Genomic DNA, 14,772 nt, shown 5'->3' on the forward strand with positions numbered 1-14,772 from the left:
CACACATACTTAGAGAAACACAATAAACACAAATAACAAAAACAAACGGATTCCTGGGGGTGCCTAGAATATAAAATATATTTTCCAGGCTCTAATTTGTTGGCTTCTGTTGTGCTAAATGAGAGGGGTTTAAAAAAAAACAAAAACAATTTCAAACCATTTGGCTCCTCAGGAAAGGTGGCTTTGGCTTTTAAAAAATACAGGAGGAAAATATACATTATACACGGTACAATAAGGACTGATTACACATTTGGTTTCTTCCTCTGTCTCGCTCCCCTCCCAACTCCGGGCCCTGCTTTTAGGATGGGAAATAACTCGATTCAAAATAATGTAACATGAAAGCTGTCACGGAATGGGTGGGGGGAGGGAAAGAATCATCTTTGGCAGAACAAAATACTCAAAGATGATTTTGAAATTGCAGCTGCATTTTAAGATGCTTTCACAAAAGCCTTGTTAAGATTTAAGAAAGGAGGTCGCTATATTCAACAGCACACAGTCCATGTGTAATGATAACCCGAGTTTATACAGTTCCATGAAAGCTAAAAAAAACGACATAGGTAATTCAGTTCATTATCAAGGAAGGCATGTTTTCATTTATTTATTCATTCATTCATCCATTCACTCACTCATTCATTCATTCATTCATTCATTCATTATATAGCCAGTCGTCTCAATCTGGGCAGCTCACATTTCAAATTGTCTGTAACTATCTATGAATCTATCTATGTATCTATGTATGTATCTATCCATCCATCTATCATCTATCTCTCTATCTATGTCTGTCTGTCTATCTATCTATCTATCTATCTATCTATCTATCTATCTATCTATCTATCATCTATGTATCTATCCATCCATCTATTATCTATCTCTCTATCTCTCCATCTCTCTATCTCTCTATGTATCTATCTCTCTATCCATGTATCTATCTCTCTATCTCTCTATCTCTCTATGTATCTATCTCTCTATGTATCTATCTCTCTATCTTTCTATCATCTATGTATCTTTCTATCTATCTATCATATACCTATCCCTCTAACTACGGTATATATCTATATATATTTGAAGTGTTGTATGTATGTATGTATATATATATATATATATACACACACACACACACACACTTCAAATGCTTCAAATATATACAATTTATTACAAAGTATATACACACACACTACAATTAAAATGACTGAAAACTTTTTAAAATAATAAAAGCACTAAAAACATTCGGATTAAATACACATAGTAGCAGGAGACCAGAACTCGTTTTGAAGTTACAAAACGTCACTGAAAAATGAGACCTATGACCATTTTTCAAACTTATGACTATTGTAGCATCTCCATCATCATGTGATCAAGAGATGCAGAAAATTAAGACCTAGTGCCTCTTTTGGAGGCAAAAAAAATATAAGACCGGGTCTTAATTTCGGGGAAACACCGTAGCTACTGTACATCCATGAAGTTACCAAAAGATCAGCTCAACTCAAAGGAATTTTTGCTTGCTTCTCTCATAATCCAAATGGAAGATAGGAAAGCTCCAACTGTCACTTGAAACAAAGCTGAAACCAACTGGAATATCCAGAGGTGAGAAATATTACCTCAATCTCAGCTCTACCAACCTCAGTACCCTTCGGATATCCCAAAATTCTCCAGCCAACACGGCCACTGAAAACTACATACCTGAAGAATGTTCAGATTACAAAAAGCTGTTCTAGTCTCTCTAATATAACAAATTAGAGGCTTGAGCAATCCTACAAGGATGTTTAGATGACTGAATACATATACATATATACAAACCTGAATATCTGGAAAAATCTAATTTTCTTCATGTAAAGACTTCCAAACGGAATATGTAAATGAAGATTCAATCAACCAGGTCAAAAGCATCTAAAAAGGTTAAATCATGGCAACTGGACCAAAGTTTATTCCAAACTGAACAAACTCTTATCCTCTAAACCAGGCTGGCTCAGGAATTCTGGGAGTTGAAGTCCACGAGTCATAAAAGAGCCAAGGTTGCCTACCCCTGGCTCTAAACAGTCCTGCAGAATATCAGAGTTCGGGCTAGACTTTCTCCAGCCTAATGGATAGATTTGCTCAGCCATTTGTACGAAACATGCAGGGTGAAATGAATGTGTGTGAATTCAGCACTACTAAGGACTACTAATGCTAAATCTATTAAGCATCAACCCTATTGACCGCTGGAGAATTTTAATGAAACGGGAAAACGTTGGAGTTCCGATACAGAACAGGGCACTAAGGAGAAAGAGCTCTTAAAGGGAAATGGCATTGCTCTCCTCTTCAAGAAAAACGACTTGGCAACTTTCCTCCCTTTACACACACACACACACACACACACACACACATGCGCGCAAGCATTTATTTACAGAAGTACATCTGGCTTCAATGCAGATGCAGCCTTTGTGGTTGAAAGCATGGCACACAACGGGTTTTTTCCACCGCAGGGTGAGATAGGCGGAGAATTAACAGCTGCAAGGAATCATGGACCATTCTCATATCTGAGCAGAAATCCATCATTTGGCCAACCCAGGAAATTGCTGTCCAAATGTTGTGTACAAGTTCTCTCCTCCCTGCCCTACCACGTTCTGGTGCTGCTTCCCGCCCCCGATTTCCTTCTGTGAGTTATCAGCCACAAGGAAATCTTTATGATGGTTAATGTAGATATCGCAGAAGAGTCAGCCAGTTTTTGAATTTTCCAAATTACTTCCTTCAACGTTAAGTAAAACAGAAGGAGGTAGAGAAAGAGGAGAGAAATGTAACATGCTCTTGAGAAAGAACTCAAAAAATTAGCATTCGCTTGCGGATTCAATGTGCATTCCAGGATTGGTCAAGTAGTTCTAGGCTTACCAGTTTAGAAAAAAAAAACTTTATTCAATGTTGGTCGGCCTCAGCAAATTATGGGATTATAATCGTAACTAAATTTCTACTTGCTAGGCACAAGGCAGTTTTTCAGTTTGAATTAAGCTTACTGGGTCAAAGAGATACAAGAAAGTACTATCAAGTTGTTTTGAAAATATGTCATCCAACTGGCAACTGTTCAGCTTTCTCTTTTAGTCTAGTAATTGTTGCTATGGTAGCACAATCTCTACCCTTTCCTTTCCTTCCTCTTTCCTCTCTCTTTCAATCTCTCCTTCCTTCCTTCCTTCCTTCCTTCCTTCCTTCCTTCCTTCCTTCCTTCCTTCCTTCTATGCTCATAAGTGATATGAAGCTCTGTCATATAATGATGCAATTATATTATTTCCATATTGCATCCAGATAATCTGATTTAGTTACGTATGGACACTTTAAAAAAAATCTAAGTCCATTCAGAATGAGGGGCTCTGCTTAACACACTAAGATTGTCATCAGATTAGATGTATGGTGGACAAAGTATGAGATTCAAAAAAAAAAAAACCTACAAACTACTTTTGGTGCCTTTATTTATTGGATTATTTATCTCCAGCATAAAGAAAACCACCAAAGCAGTAAAGCACATTCCCACTCTTTGTAATCCAAAAGTAAACTTCAATCCTTTCTTTTCACAAACAACTTTTTTCCCAATCCGGCCCCAAATGCAACAGAAGAACAAACTCAGATATGGTAGGACTGCCTTTAACTACGTGTGCTAAAAAACCTACGGAATGCAGTCCTAAAACATCTGGATCTATGCTGTAGCTCTCAGCTCCATCCCGGCAACACAAGGAAAGCCTTTTTCTCCCTCTTGTTTCAACAACCATTTGAGCACATTGTTCACTGGGGATGTGCAAAACACACCGATTCCAGATCATTCTGCTCGCAGATTGGTGAGTTTTGCACATTGCTAGTGTTTGCTTCATTTGCTAGGACCCACCAAAGCACAAATAAAGGAAGATGAGAATTGGAGCTAGTCTCAGGCAACCATCTGGCTGCCCTTGAAATATTAATTTATTTACTTATTGTATTCCTAACCCATCCACTATCCAGATTTCTCAGAGCAGATTACAAAGTGACTAGAATCATCAAAAGAGTTCGAAAAAGTCTGAAAAAAAGGAAAGATAAAAAGATTAAAGCAATGAAATCAATGCAAAACAATCAATAGCCCAAGAAGGAGAATAAACTGAAGTCTAATGTTTCAGTGTAAAAAAAGAAAAAAGAAGAAGTCCAATCTTTTACCGTTTATACACTAGTGTGATTCTCCTCCTACAATATTCAAGCATAGAACAGGAACTAAACATTAAGTTCAGTTCAACTATTAAAATTGCCTAAGAAGGAGAGGAGTGTTTTAGTTTAGCGCTAGGAAGAGAACTTATTTTTAATCTGTCTTTTCCACTTACTATAATTCTGTATTTTGTTTTTTAAATTATGTTAGCCACCTGGAGTATTCCGTAGAGGAGAAAAGCATCTATAAAGTAAGCAAAGTAATGCAGATTGTCCTCGACTTCCGAATGTAATGGGTATCAGAATTTCAGTTGCTAAGCAACGGGGTTCTTAAGCAAGACACAGGAATTCTGCAAACTTTTTTGGTGCCGTCATTAAGCGAATCGCACAATAGTAAAGAAGATCCAGTCTGCCATTTTGCTAAGCACCTAAATTTTGATAACAAACGGGGGGAGGGGGGAGGAGATGCTGCAATAGTCGCAACTATGAGGACAGGTTGTGTGTCGCTTTTTTCCAGCGCCGTCCTAACTTTCTAGAATTGCAAAACGAATGGTCATAAGTAAAAGACTTCCTGCAATTAAATAAACGCCATCCTGAATTATGCATTCAGGCCCTAGTTCTCTGGTCATCTCTAAGTTCCCTGGAGAGGTTCATCAAGCAAAAGGTATTCCTTGAGGTAATCTAGCCTCAAGCTCTTTCAGGTTTTAGCAGAGGGATAGAATGAAGATCACGTGAATTATTAGCAGCACTTTACAGAGTTATTAGCAAGACCATACTTAGAATACCTGCATCCAGTTTTGGCCACCACGTTATATAAAAAGAGGTAGAGATTCTGGAAAGAGCGCAGAAAAGGGCAGCAAAGAGGGTTAGAGGGCTGGAGACTAAAACATATGAAGAACAGTTGCATGAATTGGGTATGTTGAGTCTAAGGAAAAGAAGGACCAGGGAATGACACCATAGCAGTATCCAATATTTGAGGGGCTGCCACAAAGAGGGAGGTCAACCTATTTTCCAAAGCACCAGGAAGCAAGACAAGAAACAACGGATGGAAACTGATCAAGGAGAGAAACAACCTAGAAGGAAGGAGAAATTTCTTAAGGGTGAGAGCAATCAACCAGTGGAACAGCTTGCCTTCAAAAGTTGTGGGTGCTCCATCACTGGAGGCTTTTAAGAAGAGACTGGACAGCCATTTGTCTGAAATGGTATAGGGTCTCCTACTTGAGCAGAAGGCTGGACTAGAAGACCTCCAAGGTCCCTTCCAACTCTTATTCTGTTAAACCAAGTCTTTCAACTGAGCCCTAGAAACACCTCGCAGTATTATTTGTTCTTAACACATCTACGCAAGAGAGAGAATTAACATTCTCCTTCACTTTCTCCATGTACAGCCACATGGACGTCTCCCTCCCTCTCACAGCCCTGTTGGGGGGGGGGGAATGTGAGTGGCTCTTGACAAACGTCTATAAAATCAAGAGGAAAGGGGAGGAAATTGAGATCTAACATATCCCTGTCAAACTCACACAGCCGGCTGCCTCACACACAAGCCATTTGGCAAACACGAGCTCTCCAGGAGACCAGCTGCTCACGCTGTTCCCGTCCAGCAGCATCAGGGATATGAGGATTTGGGGAGAAATTAACAGAGTCATCAAAAATTGAATAAAAGATGTTAAGGAGTTGTTCCTTCCCTGTAAACATCAAACGGTTCGGCGCACGACGCGAGCTTTGATAACCGTTCCAAAAGAAAAAAAGGGAAAAAAAAGTCAAGCAAACATTGGAGAGCTCCAGATACGAAAGAACAGGATCAAAAAGAGCATTACATCTATATGTGCTTTTAAAAAAAAATTCAACCAAGATATTTTGGGAAAGGATTGGCCAGCCTTGAAGAACACAATCTGAAGCATCCTGTATTCATGGCTGGGGTGTGTGTGTGTGTAACACCTCAGCAAGTTTTAGACGTATAAAGCACCTCCAAATGTATCTTTAGAGGCAGCTGCTTTTGACAATAGTAAGATTTGAACAGCATTTACCTGCTTGTGCTATGGGATATCTCCTAATTTTAAAAGTATGAGTTACTCTTCAAAAGAAATTCGCGCAGCCTGCCTTAAAAACGGTTTCAAAGGATAGTCTAAAGGAAAAGAAGTGGAACTGGGGAACAAACAGCAGCTGAAAATACAGTAATAAGTTTGAAGTGGCTCAAAGGTCAAAAGGAGCATTGCTGTAAAGCTGCACGTTTTCGGATTTCTCTGAAAGCAAGTTCTCTCCAATTAAAAATAGAAAGTTTTAAAGCTATGCTAAAAGCTAGGGAAGTCGTAACTTTCCTTCAGACCACCTTGGGCAGCTGTTGCTATGGTTTAATGAAAGAGGAGGACTTGATAAAGTTCTCTGGCAAAAGGTGCTCCAAGCGTTTTCCTTACTTTAAAAAAAAAAAAAATCAGAAGTAGCCTTAAACAGAAAATGGAAGAAGAAATTGCCAACTCTGGTTCATTATCAATGTGCCTTCAGACAAGCTCTTTGGTGTCTGGAAGCTGGGCCAGGACAATTGGAGTTTATTATTTTTTGTTGGTCTGAAACATTTTGCTGCTGCTTATCCAAGTAGCTTCTTAGAACATAGAACACAGAATATAGAACAACATAGTTGGAAGGGACCTTGGGGGTCCTCTAGAACGAAGGAGAAATTTCCTTTCTTTATTATTTAGCTTTATTCATTTATAACACAAAATGTGAAAATGCCAAAGCAAATACTAGGGGACAACAGCAGAGAAAGGTAAAACAAAAAAAAAAGGTGTGAAGAGAGGGAGGGAAAGAAACAAAAGGCGTTCCCACTCTCTCTGTTGCAGTAAAATCAGATATTAAAATCAAATCTCAACTTTTCACATGTTTATAGTAGTATGCACTAGCCAGTTCTGTATCGGCAAATCTGTCTAATTGGTAAAACCCAAAACCATAATATCTTTTTTTTTCCCACCTCAAGCACAAAGGAGATATTTCCTAACAGTGAAAACCATTAACCAGTGGAACGGCTTTGCCTTTAGAAGTTGTGGGTGCTCCATCAATGGAGGTTTTTAAGAAGAGACTGGACAACCATTTGTCTGAAACGGTATAGGGTCTCCTGCCTGAGCAGGGGGTTGGACTAGATGACCTCCAAGGTCCCTTCCAGCTCTGTTATTCTGTATTCTGTGTTCTTCACTGGGACAGTACTCTGGAACAGCTTTGCAGCTGTATTAAATGATGCAACCATGAGAAGGACAACAGGGTTCGAATAAGATGCAATCACAGAAAGCAAAGCAAACATCCCATCCGAAAACCTAACCAAGAAGTCCAAAGGGCCCAGATTTGACCCACAGCACACAATGCATTTGAACTGCCCCCAGTTCCCTCGAAATGCTACATCTGCTCTTAATCTAAACTTGACAACAAATACTGAAAGTGCCTAGAAAACAAGCTCTACTAATTAAGGCTTACTCAAAGTACCCCGGAGAAAAAGAGTGTGCATGTTTGCATGCCCGTTCAACACACCCAACAGTGAAGTATGCAAGAGAGTAAATGGACAAGGTACAGAAAAGTTTCTTTCTAAAGGAAATCCGGCTGCTTAGTGATTGAATCAAACCAGTGCCGTTATTCCTGTCTTCCTTGTACACACCGAGAACATGATTGAAAGCGAACCCTAAGTGCAACGTACAGAATTATCGCACTGCGGACATCAAGACAAGGCTATTTTTCTTTCTGTCCACATGGTTGCAGGAGGATAAGAATGCAGCCCTGTCCCATGGAGGCCATTAAGGCTGAGCTGAAGCAGGGAGCCAAAGGAGAGAGAAAAATAACTTACCGACAGCAAAGGGATGGCAACTTTTCCAAGAAAGTCAGGAGGTTTATCTCCATCTTCGTCAAACACCATGACTTCCAGGACCTCGTGAATGTCTTTAACAGGGCTGGAAAGAGAGGGGCAGAATTAGGAATTTACATTCGTTCTGTCTGTCACCAGAAACAACCTAAGGATATGCATTTGGCCGTTAAGCTGCCATCGCTCTGAGGTGTTAAACTTGTATGTAGAGTAAATGCAATTCGTCTACAGACCAGTTTAACACCTCAAATTCATCCCCCTCCTTCCCACAGATCCAATCAAATTAGTTTTATTTCTGCATATCACAGGAATGAAGGCAACCTGGGAGATCATCTAGTGACTCATCTCCCGGATCGCCGTTAAATCTGCAACACAAACTTTCACTCCAGCAAGGTCTCCCAAACTTGTTCTGCCTGTTAGGACTATACTGTTGCCTTTCAGATATGTTAGGGCTATAATCCCCTTGCCAGGGGAGGGGTGAACTTTAAAATCATAGTCCCAACACGTGTGGAAGATAATTTTACAGAAAGCTGTGTTACCATAAACCCTGTAGTCATCGACCCAATACTGGGTTTAGTGCTTTAAATGAAGCGGTCCATTTTACTTCAGATGATCTGCGCCACTCCCACATTCCTAGTGTCCTATGAGTCCCACCACTGCTTACAGCCTCTCTACTTTTGGGGTTCGTGCTGTTCCTTGCAAACCTTCTCCTCTGAGTCTTCTTTCAAGAGGGCCGCTTACTACTCAACTAAATACTTTTAATTCTTCCCAATAACTTGAGCATTCTTTTTTCCAACATTTCTTCCAAGAGATACAAGCCTGCACTTGCCATAGATCATGGAATCAATGAGTTGGAAGAATGGCCATTTAGCCATCAAGCTCTACCTCTTCTCAGTGGATCATGTTGTCCTCTGAAAGAAAATTCTAGCAGCAAATAGCCAACAGGTCACTGAGAACGTACTACCTCTCTAGATGATTCTACAACCTTCTCTGCTAAAGGTTTCCCTGACTGCCTTACTAATTGCTCACATTTATATTATCTGGGTTCGACACTGAGTGTGCAAAGAAGCATCTTGAAGTAATTAACCCAGTTTAGTTTAAGAATAGTGAAGAATAAAACTATTAAGATGATAAACATAACAAATTCTAGACCAATAAAGGAGAAATTTTGTGTAGCTGAGGACTGAAATAAGCTGCTGTCTGAGCTTAGTGATTTTCTAGCAGACATTTCATTACCCAAACTAGGTAACACCATACCTAGTTTAAATATAATATAAAGCATTGCCTTTGGTTTGAAAGTGCAGAAACTCTACAGAAGGTATGTCCTAGGCTCAATAATACAATTTGGTATGTTTGGTTTATACTTTGAAAGTCCCCCCGCCTCCTTTCCCAAAATTGGTTCCCACGAGATGGGCTACCTCTCTTGGCAAGTCTTACAATTATTCCGGCCATACCCTAGTATCGGGTGGTTTTGTTGCAAATCCACTTACAAAGTAAAGACCTGATTCCATTCTGGGTTGAGGTTTTTGTAAACGGTGTAACTCTGAAGTCTGCTGTTCCCTAATTCCAGGACACAGAAGGGATCACTTTTGCCTACAGAAACAAACCAAAACAAACCAGAACTTGATCAAGGAAAAGAAGCTTGCCAATATTCTGCTTAGCTTCTTGATAAGACTCCCCTCTTTGTTTCAGACCCCCCTTTATGGAATGGCATTTATGTGAGATTCGAGTCATGCTGAACAAAGTGAAAGAAAAAAACCCGAATATATACCTGAAAAATCTGCAGCTAACAGATCAACAGCTTTTAAAAGTTTGACTTGTAAAAAACCAATATCCTTCACGTTTTGGAAAGAGTTCCTTAAACTCTGAAAAGAAAATCATTGTTAGAAAAATAAATGTCTGGTCTTCTGATGCTTTGGAAAATAGGTTGACCCCCTCCTCTCTGTGACAGCCCCTCAAATATTGGAAGACTGCTATCATGTCTCCCCTGGTCCTTCTCTTCACTAGACTAGCCATACCCAGATGATGGATGGATGGAGAGAAAGAAAGATTTGTGTTTGTTTGTGTGTGAGAGAGAGGGGGGGGGGGAATAACAGGCTAATCCTAACTCTATATGTACTGGAATAGAGTTTATAGACTTGCCCTTTGGCTGAAAACAATATTTTGTGTTCAAAGAACTCTATGCTCTTTTGGCTTTCATTTTCACTACCCTTTACTCCGAAAATGTGTAAGGTTCACATCTTTGTTACTATACAACTTGTGGCAAGCAACCCAGAAGTACTTGCCTACTACCTTCTTTCTATGTGGTCTAGCCCCCCCCCCCCAGCACAAGGATTCCCAGGAATGTCCCATCTATCTTTGGTCCTGCTAGGTTCCTGAGAACATTCAAGATCAGCTTTGCATTTGGGTTGGCAAAAAACGGCTGCCAGGTGCCCCTTTTGTACACACACAAAAATATAAGGCCTCGATCGCAATGCAATGTCTACCCTATTGACTCTGCCTTTGTGGGTATCCCTGCTTAAGGAGAAAGGGGAGAGGAAAATATAACCATCCAGACTCACATAACGCTGGAAAATCTGTTTTCTTTCATTGGGGTCTCCCAGGGGACACACACACAAATCAGAGATAGACACCCCTAAGCAAGGTGCAATGGAGATCACCATCACCAAGAAACCAGGCTGCTTCTCCAGAGGCAGTTCCAAACGGTTGGCTTGTTTGTCAGAGAGTCCCCCAACATCGACTCTGCATCTGAACCATTGGAAGGCAAAAGAAAACACAATTACTTCGTACCTTCTGTGGGAAGTCAGCTCCCCAGAGAAGGAAATATTAAAAGGGCCGAAAAATATGTTTCCTAAAAAGGTATTGAAGAACCAGAAAACCATGCCCAGTTTGCTTAATAGCCCCAGCTCTCCCTCCCCCAAGCTCTGCACAAATGCAGATGTAAACCATCAGGAAAGTTGGAGCTAGAAGCTTAGGAAGACAAAGACACCTAAAATCTGCATACCCTACCCAAACTCCAAGAGTCATTAGCCCCAGCACCAGGAAAGCAGGATATGACCCTTAGGACATAATAGGATTAACTCACAGATGCCAAAGGGACACAGGTCAAAATACATGACACAGGAAATACAAAGCCTCAAACAGGAACAGGAAATAACCTCCAAACAAAAGGCTCCAGAGGGTTAAAAAACCCCACTCCCTACATGTGCTGAGTCCTTTTTTCCTCTTCTCTGCCAGAACCATCTTTCTGTCTGGCTCTCCTCTCCGATAAACTGCAATCTTCTTTCTAAAGCAGTCGCTTATCCCCGGCTTGGATGAACTACAATGAAGACTTTTCTTCCAACACTTCCATCACTTGGAGCAGGAATCTTCAAACTTGGCCCTCTTATGACTTGTGGATGTCAACAAGTCATAAAAGGGCCAGGTTTGAAGACCCCTGAGTTAGAGTCATCCTCTGTACAAAGTGCTGAGTGCTGTACAATGTTCAACCTCGGATAGAGGGCTGAGAATTTATAAGGTCCCCTGAAATCCTTCAAAAGACAGCTACAACTTTCCCACTTCCCACTTCAAAGGACTCAACTAATCTTCCTTCCTGCCCCCAAATTACTAGCTCCTTTAATGCCTATGGAGACCCTCAATCATCCGGGTCATGGTTGTCTCAAAAGTGCTTTTTCCAAAAGGCAACTGGACTTTCTTGTTTTGTTTTCTTTTCTTAAAAACGTTTTGCTTCTCATCCAAGGAACTTCATCAGTTCTGAAGAACCGAACAGAAGAAGCTTTTTGGATGAGAAGCGAAACATTTTCAAGGGAAAAAAGAAAAAAGGAAGTCCAGTTGCCTTCTGGAAAAGCATCTTTGGGATAGTTCCTTTAATCTATGTACCCAAAACATTTATTGGAGAAAAATGCACCCTTGAATAAAGTGTAAGTGTTCCAGAAAGTGGTGGTCAGGAAGAGCTAGAGACATTTAAAGACAGGGTTCCTAATCAGGAACATAGTAAGAATAAAATTGGGGAAGTTTCTCATGCAAAGAACAATATTTTCTTGTACTAAAAACAAATAACCAATCAAGAGAACTGACATTCAGTATTACATCTACTGGGGAATCTGCATATAAACTTCCAAGAAACATTGTGTCTGAAAATGGATGCACTGTGTTTAAATAGACCTTTTAAAAACATTTAAAAACTGATGGGCCTTAACACTGATGCAGGTGATCAAGGAGGACCTCATTTTGGAAATGGGGCAGCACCCCCAGGAGAAGGTCTAAGTGGGTCACCACCTATCTCAGTTTTCATGATGATGCACTCCAGAGAATTGCTTCCAGAAAGCAGCATTTGCCATTTTAGGGAGAAAAAACTGCATTTCTTTTTAAAGATAGCAGCAAAAAAAACAAAGAAGTTTTCAAAAGCAGATGAAAGGAAGGGAAGGGAGGAAGGGGGGGGGGAATCCTTCCTCAGATTTGCAGCAGTGAGAAGACCAGTGGTGTGAGCATTCAAAGCTCATTTATTTGGAAGCAAATGGAGCACAACTTCCAAGGAACTTTGCAGATTTCAGCTCTTATAAAAGATAAATACTTGCAGCTTCAGATAGATCCCTGCCGGCTAGTCACAGAAGTCAAGTTTCTGGATGGTGAGAGAGAAATTGGAAGAGATTCTGACAGCTGAAGGCCTGTTGAAAGGCTTTTATTTAAAGCAAGAACCTGTTAAGGTGTTGCCTAATTAGAAGGAGAAGGAGGAGAAACAGGAGGATCATCTCCTGGGGGGCTTCTGCTGGAAATGGAACATGCGTTAGTCCCAGATAGATCCTAGAGCCTGAACACTTGGTGTCCATCTGCCAAGATCTACAAAAACTTTCCATTTCTAAATAGCTGGTTTTGGAGAAGAAAGGAAGGTGGTACGAAACCCAGAGGTTTCAGCGATCTCCTTGAAAAAACTTCTGAACGCTTCATTTTTAATAGGCTTTGGCCAAGAGAATGAAGCACCTCAATATAAGAATCATTTCTTCATGGCCAACCATGAGCATTCCATCTTCCTCTCTTGAAACCTTGCACTCAACTGCATGGTCCATTAGAGACACACAAAATATATCAGAAATGTACTAACTCAACTTGGTGCAATGTTGCTGCTTACACAGCTGGTAATTTAAAGTAAACACGATGAAGAAGGAATGAAAGAACTGAAGTGGTCAGTATTACGAGATTCTTCTAGGCGGATATGAATATGAAAGTAACACATTGGTTGTGACACTTGAACGTTACGCGATCTCAATATCTTTTGGGGGATCATGGTGACCAAACTGGACACAGAATTTGAAGTGTGGTCATACCAGTGCAGAGTAAGTCATTAAACCACACGAGTACGCAGGTCTTCCAATGAGAGATGGAGACTAGATTAGAAATAATTAAGAGTGGTGAAAGACCTACAATAGAGGCTTTCAAACTATTCTTTGAAGCTTCCACTTTCTCTCTCTGTTTTACACATCCAGTGAAGTACAATATATATATACATTGCTTACTGGTATACACCGCTTAGAGAGTGCTTGCATTTAAAGCGGTATATAAGTCTCATAAATAAATAAATAAATATCAGGAATCCCTGATTTCATTCATACCATTTTCTTATGAGTCTCACTGCCTAATTACTGGTATGCTTGAGTTTATCTTTTTATTTACTTGATTGCACAGCTTAGCTAAGGAACTGTTAACTATAGTCTACATTGGTGGCCAAACAATTCCAGGGTACGGATCCATGGAAAGCATATCAGGATATGGCCATATTTAAACCCCCGACTAATTGAATTGAACTGATTCAGAAAGAGGAGGAGGAAGGGGGGGAGAAGGACTTTGCTAAGAGCCAAACACATCTTGATGTTAATGTACAATCAAGCTGTTTAATTCCTTGGAGTCTAATTGTTTGCACAGTGATTATTTCTCCTTGTCTAAGCAATAGGACCATCCTTTCCCTTTCTTTCTATCGGGTGAGGATCCAATAGAAGGCAAGGGAATCCAGCAGCAGCTGTTCAAAATGAGGACCAGAGCACACCATAAACCCGCCATGGTCATGCTTTCAAAACGGTTTCCCCATGACGAGAGACTCCCGCCCCAGTTCTAACTGTTTGCAGCTATTTAACACCAGAATTGCTGCAACCATATTGTGTTTTGCCAGACCTCTGCTGGTAATAAGTCAGCCATATAGAACGGGAGGAGTGGGAAGAGGGAAAAAATCTCATAAAGCTTAAGGAGGCAATCCATTCAGGAACCCGGAGGAGACATCACAGAGAAGTCAAAGGGGCAATCATTCGTAGTGGGAGTCGCCCCTTGCAAAGGAGGGGGGGCTGAGGAGTTTGTAGCACCACCATCCTCGGTTGTTCCTGCACAATTGAGAAAAGTTCTCATGCTCAGAAATTCTGCATTTGTTATCACTTCCTGTTCCGTTTAACGAAAGAGATGTTTCTCTTAGCGTTCACTAGAATTTCAGTAAAGTTCTAATGGGCAGTGATAGAAGTTCAAAGTCTTTTGATCTTCTCTCCCCTCCTTTTAGCACCTCACTGGTTCCATGGGGAGGCAGGAATCCTCCCAAGATAAAAGGAGACACCAGAGGTGGAATCTACATATCTGAGGACCATCTTCCTTTCTGGATTTCATACGCACCTCAGCACCAAAGCCCAGGGCAGGAACATCCCAATTTGCACATCTGCACTGGAAGGACACATGCTAAAAGCAGCATGTATACAAACCATGCCTCTGAGCTCACACCAAGGACCAGTCCCTCTATAAAACCAACTCTCTGGAGCCCGTTTTCT

General features: G+C 40.6%; 1 protein-coding gene across 5 annotated transcripts in view; it reads right to left on the reverse strand.

Moving 5' to 3' along the window:
• MCTP2 (multiple C2 and transmembrane domain containing 2) overlaps positions 1-14,772 on the reverse strand; it is an 88,448-nt gene that overhangs the window by 35,160 nt on the left and 38,516 nt on the right. For all 5 annotated transcript variants that reach the window (XM_039359382.1, XM_039359384.1, XM_039359380.1 and 2 more), the window contains exons 11-14: positions 10,534-10,720; positions 9,744-9,837; positions 9,463-9,565; positions 7,958-8,060 (exon numbers count right to left, since the gene is read on the reverse strand). In XM_039359382.1, the coding sequence (XP_039215316.1) occupies positions 7,958-8,060; positions 9,463-9,565; positions 9,744-9,837; positions 10,534-10,720 (487 nt within the window). The remainder of the gene's footprint in view (positions 1-7,957; positions 8,061-9,462; positions 9,566-9,743; positions 9,838-10,533; positions 10,721-14,772) is intronic.

The sequence above is a fragment of the Crotalus tigris genome, unplaced genomic scaffold (assembly GCF_016545835.1).
Source record: "Crotalus tigris isolate CLP2741 ecotype Arizona unplaced genomic scaffold, ASM1654583v1 scf7180000019068.207228-45:434310, whole genome shotgun sequence".
Lineage (NCBI taxonomy): Eukaryota > Metazoa > Chordata > Lepidosauria > Squamata > Viperidae > Crotalus > Crotalus tigris.